At 43.3% G+C, this 9139-nt stretch overlaps 1 protein-coding gene across 1 annotated transcript; it reads right to left on the bottom strand.

Annotated features, from left to right (window-relative positions):
- Positions 1 to 1857: 1857 nt before the first annotated feature.
- Positions 1858 to 8191, bottom strand: LOC123175264 (triacylglycerol lipase OBL1-like). The gene is made up of 3 exons (XM_044590186.1): positions 3366 to 8191; positions 3248 to 3281; positions 1858 to 2914 (listed from the first exon to the last, which is right to left on the bottom strand). The coding sequence occupies exons 1-3, from the start codon at positions 3552 to 3554 to the stop codon at positions 2028 to 2030; spliced, it is 1110 nt and encodes a 369-aa protein (XP_044446121.1). The 5' UTR covers positions 3555 to 8191; the 3' UTR covers positions 1858 to 2027.
- Positions 8192 to 9139: the final 948 nt, after the last annotated feature.

Below are 9139 nucleotides of genomic sequence, written 5' to 3'. Positions count from 1 at the left end.
CTCCCTCGTACGATCCTTTTTTCCTGTTGGTCGGCCGCCCCTCTCGCATGGTCTCATCTCTCACAGGAGCGAGCGACTGAACCCTAGATGGCCCGCCGACGGCGCCTCCCACTCGCCTCCTCTGCCTCCACCCCCTCTTGACTCCACCCTGATCCTATCCCCAAGCCCGAGTTGGCACGCTTCCCCATCGCCCCGTCGGCCATGGCCTCCCACCTCCACCTCGCCGCGCCGCCGCCCCTCCACCACCACCAACACCTCCACCTCCCGCCCACACTAACCCTCCTCAATCTCCCGTAGTCTCGTCTCCGACGTCAACTCTGCATCCCGCGTTCTCTACTCCGCCACAGCACGAGCGAGGGTTGGTGGCGCCAAGGTCTACTACGACGGCGAGTGTGAGGGGGGCAGGGATGCTGGTGAAGGCCTCGTCGGGGGTGAGGGGGATGGGGATGCTGGTGGAGAGGGAGGCCTCATCGAGGGTCTCCTGTTCGTTTCATGGTTGTTGACGAGGCGCATCCCAAGCCGTCATTCATGGATGAACTGCACAGCGCCTTCTCCAGAGGACCATAGGCGTGTCGGAGATGCAAACCTACTTCCGATTGGAGGCGGCGCGCTGGACAGGGACACCGAGCTACAGGAAGGATATTTGTTGGATGATGGCCAAGGTGATTAGAGGAAGGAAGGAGCAAAGCACGGGGGCTAAAGCACGCAGCTGTCGCAGCAGCCGATATGTGTGGTCTGCAACTACTGGAGACTGAGCCGTCTCGTGGGTTGCATCGAAGGAGAACGGCCGCAGCAGCAGTTTCAGTTTTGGCCACGAGATGCGGCACACCTCTGCGGCGACTCCGACCCTTCCCCAAGCACTATCGCCGGAGATGGTGCGGTGCCGCTGACAATCAGCTCCCATACCACCGCTCTCCTCCTCCCCTTGTTATGATCGAAATCGAAAAGGCAAGGCGCTTTCAACGAAACCCGAGCGAACCAAGGGCTATTCTGCGAAAACACCACGCAACCACCTGCTTAATGCCACCTAGGCGTCTCGGAATGGTCAACACGTGGTGAAACCGAGCGGCGACGGATGGCTTACGCGGAACAGTGACCGTACAAACACGTCTTGTCGTATTTGGTGATCGAATTGGCCGTATTCCTAAGTACAGTAACCAAAGCAAGCTTTCTTCAGAAGTTAAGTGACTGCCATGCATTTTACTCAGAGTTGGAACAAATCTCAACTGCGTGCTCCCCTGAAAGCGTCCTGGGTGATGGAGTAGACGGCGTCTCTGTAAAAAAAAGAGAACGGGAAAGAGAAAGAAGGAGCTACGTTGCAGTACTACGGTCCCTTCGGTCTCCACAACCGGAGAGATTTTGAAGCCTGCAAATGGCAACTTTCCTGGTGCTGGTCGGGGTGCTCGGGATGCTTCATGGGGCCGGGCGGCGTCCGAGGGGAGCGGCCAGCGGTGCAGGTGAGCCAGGGTCGCCCGACGGGGCCGGGGCCAGGGTGCAGTTTGGTTGTAATTACTTTGCTCAATAGGTGTACTTGCTGAAAACGAAACATTTTATTTTGAGGGGCTGGCTAGAATCGTGAGCTTACGACCATTCTAGATTGCACTTTGATTCTCTGTTGATTCTAGGCGATTCTTAGGGCAGAGATGAGTTTTTTTTTATGATTTTGATTTCAATGTTTTAAATAGCGGGCTATGGCATATAGCGGCAACCCTTAAAAACAGTTATTGCTGGGCTATAGCGGTAAATTATACATGAAATCATTTAGCGGCAACATGTTCAAACAACTATAGTGGGGCTATAGCCGGCTATTTGAAACTATGCTAGACCGTGATACTTCATAATCAAGAGTCAAGACTGTGATCAACCATATTAACCATATTGCTTAGTGCAACGGAGCAAACATATTGGATAATCTATTGTACCTTAATATGATAAACTAGCAAAGCAACGCCTTCAGAGCACCAATCTTAAATTGGATAATCAATATGCTGCTGATACATGCGCCAGTTGCACAGAAATATGCACTCTTAACCGGCGGCGGTGCCAATGCGGCCGAGGCGGATGGCGTTGACGTAGTCGCGTGGGCTGTGTGACGCAACGCCGGGGACGAGCATGCCGATGGCGCCGCGGTAGAGCAGGGACACGGCGCCCTCATGGTACTCACCCCCGGCCTTGACCCATAGGAACATGGCTTTCAGCAGGTCGCCCAGCGCGTTGCGATACATGGATGGCGCGTGCCGCAGGCCGATGTAATTCGGGTTCGGCACCTCCTCCCCGCCGAGCACCCGCCCGTCGTACCACCCGTCGTAGTACACACACGTCCCACCGTGGCTGAATCCTGCCACCGGCGGCGCGTCGAACGGCACCCGCGGCACAACGTCGTACCTGTACACCACGCGCCAGTAGGACGCCGCCACCTTGGCTTGGAAGAAGTCGACGAACGCCTCGTCCCCGACGCGCGGCTGCCCGTAGGTGTGCACGGCCCCGAGCCTGCCGAGGATGTCCCCCTCCCCGTGCAGCGCCAGCACGGCCGGGAAGAGGACGGCAAGCGCGCCCCCGAGGCTGTGGCCCGTGACGACGACGCGGGCCCTCGGGTGCTCCGCAAGCAGCTCGCGAAGCACCCTCCGGAGCTCGTAGTAGGCGACGACCTTCCCCGCGGGGACGACGGCGGGGGCGTCCCTGGGGAAGGCGCGCGCGGCGTCCTCGCCGTCCTCCTCCTGGAGGCCGAGCGCCTTGAGGAAGCCGGCGTGGACGTGGCCCATGCCGCCTAGGCGCAACCACGACAGGTTCACGTCCGTCGACCAGTCCTGCGTGCTGAACACCTGCGTGCCACGGAAAGCCACCATGACCATGCCCGCGTCCTTGCCGCGGTCGGTCATCACGAACGCCTGGGTCGCGCTCACCTCCAGGAACTCTGCATGGGTTTACACTTATTTATTGTTCCATTATATAGTTGATTATATATACTTATAGAACGTTGATCGATCCAACTGGTTTATAGTATGCTCTCCCTCCATTTCTAAATATAAGCCATTTTAAAGATTTCAATATAAACTACGTACGAAGCAAAATGAGTGAATCTACAATCTAAAATGCTTTGTGTGTAGCTAAAAGGTTTCTACATCCATATTTGAATCTCTAAAAGGTCTTATATTTAGAAATGGATGGAGTATATGTTATATAGCTAGTGCCATGAATGATCTATGTTCATGCATGTACGATCTCTTCTTGCTTGCTTCTGGCTTACTGTTCCAGCAGCTGTAGTACCCCACGAAATTGAACTGCAAATTAATGAATACATAGCTTAATATGAAGTTACAAGGATGAGAGAAAAAGATTGTCGTCCAAGGTAGCTAGGTGCATACCCCCCACACATTCGCGACCACGTTCTCGATGTATGCGGCGTTCTCATAGGCGATCTTGGCCGCCATGACGGTGACCTCAAAGGTAACCCCCTGAGTGCACTCGCCGTTCTTTGCCCACAGCTGCCACATGTCGCTGGCCGCCGCTGGAGGGCTCGGCTTCAGCTCGGTTCTACCGTCGACCAGCGCCATGACCGTTCGGAAGTTGGGTGCGTCCCGATCCAGCGGAATCACAAGATTACCTGCATTGCATTAGGCCTCCTTTTGCTTTAAGGAATTTTGTAGAGGATTCAAAGGGATAAGAATTTTGTATGGGATTCAAAAGGATAAGAATTATGTAGGAGCAAATTGAAAGTAGCTCAGATGGTTAGGTTTCTTGTGCTGGAACAGTCCATCAGTGTTCAAATCTTAGGCTTGGCTCTGATGCACGCATTGTCTCTTCAGCGATGTTAGTTTAGTGGAAATATACGTTCCCGTCAACCATACGAGGCGCCTGTGATGACTTCGTTGATTAATTTTGAAGAAGCTTGCAGTGTAGGGTGTGGGCGTTCGTTCACATGTGTGCCTATATGTGAGCATATTTCATTGTACTGTGTTAAAATGATTAATTTTGTAAGAATAATTTCTTTGGAGTCCTCTGATTTATAGGGATGAATTCTTATTTAATTTCTATATTTATTATAGGACCCATTCCTTCATATTTTAAAGAAAAAAATTAGCTTAGACTCGATGAAATTATTTTCTATCATATGCATCAAATGACATATATTTCCATGTAAGAGTACATATTTCTCACTTTCTATAATTTTCCTATTTCTACAAAATTTATATTATATGAATCAAAGGAGGCCTTAATATATACGTATATATTGCGCCAAAAACATCAGTGAGAGTATGTGCAATATTAAGGAATCGATCGCATGCACCTCATTTTCAGTGGTCTTTTTTCGATTCCTTGCATGCATACTCTGCCGTGTTTTTCCTTGGGGAAATCCGGATGCATACAAATTAGCTTCTCTTGCTATTGCATGCTTGGGTCCCAGGAGAGCTCATTTTATTTCATTTTGTTCTTCTGGAATGAGATGCGATGCGATGCGGCGTCCCTATCGAGTTTTGTGCTTTAAAATTTATGTGGAGAGAACTGAGAGAGTGTCAATTTAGTAGTACGGTAGCAAAGGACAGCGTGAGGTGAATTTTCTATCATCGTGGACGTTTGTGTCTGGTCCAAGTCAGTGCCACAAATGAGTACCGGACACGCATATTATCACCTACTAATCTTTTTTTTTGCGAAAATGATTGTCACCTACTAATTGAACTCATGTCCTGTCACAATGAACCTTACCCGTGCCAATAGCAATCAGTTGTGTCTGTGTTGTCCATCTCAGGACCGAGAGTCTCATACCAAATTACTTTTTCCAATCAGGTTTATTTTCTTCTCATATTTTTCTCAAATTTTAACCATAGATTTAACTAGAAAACATAAGTTGCATGATATAAAAAATATAATTATATTTGTATTCAAAACAGGATTATAATGGTACTAGTTTTGTGGTATATAACTTATAATATTTTTTAATTAAAATTAAAGTCAAAATTTGACCCAATATGCGAAGACGACTAATAAACCCAGAGGGAGGTTGAGCCCTACGCGCTTCGATCTGCTGGTCATCAAAGTGTGGCGCCTAACTAAACTGGGATTCGTTTTGTAGTCTAACCGAGGGAGTACTAGACAAAACTAACATTTTGAAAAGAAATTAAGAGGCTGTGTCGAAGGAAGCCTTGTATTTTGTTTTACCAACGTCATGGTAATCAAAGTAATTATGATAGCATGTGTACACACACAAAGATTTGATATGGACAGCGACTTGTATATATGATAATAAACAACTACACCTAATTATTGTAAGAACCCTAGAAAACACAAAAGATTCCCATAATAAAAAATTATTAGGGAGAAAATACACACATGGATATAGATTATGCGTGTGTTGCATTGTGTGATGCAAAAACATGTGCTTTGCCCTGACACATATTGTCAGCTGCTAATTTAACAGATGGCCTGTCACAATGAACCTAGCCCATCTTGATAACAATCACACGTGTCTTTGGTGTCCGTGTCAGGACTGAGAGTCTCATACGAAATTACTTCCTCCATCCAGGTTTATTTCCTCCTCGTATTTTATCCTCATATTTTGACCATAGATTTAACTAGCAAAACATAAATTTTATGTCACGAAAATTATATTATTAGATTTGTATTCGAAAGAGGTTTAAATGGTACTAGTTTTGTGGTGCATAACACATGTTTTTGTAATTAAATCTAAAGTCAAAATATGACCCAAAATGCAAAGACAGAAAATAAAACCGGACGGAGATTAAGCCCTAAACGCATTAATCTGCCAGTCATCAGCATGTCGCGCCTAGGGATTTCTTTGTAGTCTAACTGAGAAAGTATTAGAAAAAACTAGCATTTTCAAGAGAAATTAAGAGGGTGTACCAAAGGAAGCCTCGTGTTTTTATTTTACAAATGTAATGGTAGTCAAAGTTATTATGATAATATGTCTACAAGCACATCAGGATTTGATATGGACAATGATGTGTATATATGAACAATTATACCAAATTAGTGTAAGAACCCTAAAAACCACAAAAGACATCCATAAGGAAAACATGTCAGGGAAAAAAATACACACAAGAATATAGGTTATGAGTGTGTTGCATTGTGTGATGAAAAACATGTGCTTTGCCCGGACACGTCATGTCACCTACTAACTGAGCTCATGTCCTATCACAATGAGCCTGGCCCATGTTGATAGCAACCAGTCATGTCTGTCTTGTGAGTATCAACACTTGAGAGTCTCATACGGAACTATTTCCCCCATCTTGGTTTATTTCCTCCTCATATTTTTTCTCAAATTTTGACTACAGATTTAGCAAAACATAAGTTGTATGTCACATAAATTATATTATTAGATTTGTATTCAAAAGGGGTTTTAATGGTACTACTTTTGTGGTATATAACTTATATTTTCTAGTGAAATCTAAATTCAAAATTTGACCCCAAATGCGGAGACGACAAATAAACCCGAACGGATGATGAACACTAAAAGCATCGATCTGCCAGTGATCAACACTTGGGGCCTAGGGATTTCTTTGTAGTGTAACTGAGGAAGTATTAGACAAAACTAGCATTTTCAAGACAAATTAAGAGGGTGTACCGAAGCAAGCCTCATATTTTACTTACAAATCTAATGGTTGTCAAATTTATTATGATAGCATGTCTACACACACATCAGGATTTGATGTAGACAACAAGTTTTATATATGAACAATTACACCAAATTAGTGCAAGAACCATAAAATACAAAAGATACCCATAAAGAAAACTTAGCAAGGAGAAAATACACACAAGAATATATGTTATGAGTGTGTTGCATTGTGTGATGAAAAACATGTATTTTGCTCGCATACGTTGTCACCTACTAGTTGAACTCATGTCGTGTAAGATTGAACCTATCCCATGTTGATAGCAACCGGTCATGCTTGTTGTGCGCATCAACACTTGAGAGTCCCATACGATATTATTTCTTCCATCTAGGTTTATTTCCTCTTCGTAAATTGTCTCAAGTTTTGACAGTAGATTTAAGTAGCAAAACATAAGTTGTATGTCACAAAAATAATATTATTATATTTGTATTCGAAAGAGAATTTTAGTGGTACTAGTGTTGTGGCATCTCATTTATATTTTTTAATTAAATCTGCATTCAACTTTTGACCCAAAATGTGGAAACGGCAAACAAACCCGAATGAAGGTTGACTCCTAAACGCATCGATCTGCCAGTCATCAGCATGTGGCGCCTAGAGATTTCTTTGTGGTTTAAGAAAGGAAGTATTAGACAGAACTATCATTTTCAAGAGAAATTAAGAGGGTGAATCGAACGAAGCATCATATTTTATTTTACCAATGTTGTGGTTGAAAGTTATTATAATAATATATCTACTCACACATCAGGATTTGATATGGTCAGCGACTTGTATATATGAACAATTGCATGAAATTAGTGTAAGAAACCTAAAAACACATAATTTACCCATAAAGAAAACTTGTTAGGGATGAAACACACATGAATATAAGTTGTGAGTGTGTTGCATTGTGTGATGCAAAAACATGAGTTTTACCCGCACTCGTCTTGCTCACGTACCAATTGAACTCATTTTCTATCACAATGAACCTACATCCTGTTTATAGCAACTATTGTCTCTATGTTGTACTCCCTCCGTCCCAAAATAAGTGACTCAACTTTGTACTAATTTTAGTACAAATCTAGTAGAAAGTTGAGTCACTTACTTTCGGACAGAGGGGGTAAGTATCAACACTTGGGAGTCTTATACAAAATTACTTCCGCCGTCCAGGTTTAATTCCTCCTCATATTTTGTCTCAGATTTTGACCATAGATTTAACTTGCAAAACATAAGTTGTATGTCACAAAAGTATATTATTAGATTTGTATTCAAAAGAGGTTTTTAATGGTGCTAGTTTCTTGGTATATAACTTATAATTTTTTAACTAAATATAAAGTCAAAATTTGACCCAAAATGCGAAGACGACAAATAAACACGGACGAAGGTGGAGCCCTACACGCATTCATCTGCCAGTCAGCAACATGTCACCTAGCGATTGCTTCATATTCAAACTGAGGCATTAGTAGACAAAACTAGCTTTTTAAGAGAGATTAAGAGGGTGTACCCAAGAAAGCCTCATATTTTATTTTACCAATGTACTGGTAGTCAAACTTACTATGATAGCATGTCTACATGCACATAAGGATTTGATATGGACATCGACTTATATATATGAATAATTCACTAGTAGAAAAAGGGTCAAACGTGAAGCACATTAGTGTCGGTTTGATTTTGGCCCGGTACTAATGGTACCATTAGTGCCGGTTCGAACGGATTTGCATTAATGCCGGTTCGTGTTGAACCTTTAGTACCGGTTCGTGGCACGAACCGGTACGTGCCATGAACCGGTACTAAAGGGGTCTGACCTATAGTGCCAGTTTGTGTCACAAACCGGCACTATAGGGCAATTTTCAAACTCTACCCCCCCCCCCCGTGTCGCCATTTCAGTTCTGAAAAAATCAAAAGAAAATGATAAAAACTTCAAAAAATAAAATCCTTCGAGAGGTAGTTATATTACTACACCTACTAGTTAGGAAAATTTGAAAACTACAATTTGGACATGTTTTGCAAAAAGTGTAGGGAAAATGTAAAACGGCTATAACTTTTGCATACGATGTCGGAAAAAAACGTATAATATACAGCACGAAAATCCGCATCCGATGGAGACGGCCTACGGCCTGTTTGGAATTTTTTAGAATCCTCAAATTTCAAAAGGAAAAAAAGATATGGTCAAATTTCAGTTTTTTTTTAAAAAAATTGGTTAAATCTGGTCAAACTACTTATTCAAGAAGTATTAATGTTAATACATGATTATTCAAGAATATTAGTGTTACTAAAGAATTATTTCAATTTTTTGAATTTTTGTCAAATCTGGTCAAACTATGGTCAAACTGTGATCAAACTATGGTCAAACTGTGGTCAAACTATGGTCAAACTTATTCAAGAAATATTAGCGTTACTAAATAATTACTGTTTTTTAGAATAATAGTTTCAAACTCAAACGGTGAAATGTGTGACTTCATGCTCAAGCTAAACTCCTGAGGGTTAATAGGATTGACATCCTACTATTGTCAGGAAAACAACAAGTGCAGACT

Source organism: Triticum aestivum, unplaced genomic scaffold (assembly GCF_018294505.1).
Source record: "Triticum aestivum cultivar Chinese Spring unplaced genomic scaffold, IWGSC CS RefSeq v2.1 scaffold185276, whole genome shotgun sequence".
Lineage (NCBI taxonomy): Eukaryota > Viridiplantae > Streptophyta > Magnoliopsida > Poales > Poaceae > Triticum > Triticum aestivum.
The sequence above is the reverse complement of the archived record's forward strand: the minus strand, read 5'-3'. Positions and strand labels throughout refer to the sequence as shown.

Bases quoted from the DNA above. Each gene is read 5' to 3' on its own strand.
- LOC123175264 (XM_044590186.1), bottom strand. From the start codon at position 3,554: ATGGCGCTGGTCGACGGTAGAACCGAGCTGAAGCCGAGCCCTCCAGCG. The intron at 3,282-3,365 runs GTATGCACCTAG...ATTAATTTGCAG, and splicing joins TGGTCGCGAATGTGTGGGGG to TTCAATTTCGTGGGGTACTA. The intron at 2,915-3,247 runs GTAAGCCAGAAG...AAACCCATGCAG, and splicing joins GTACTACAGCTGCTGGAACA to AGTTCCTGGAGGTGAGCGCG.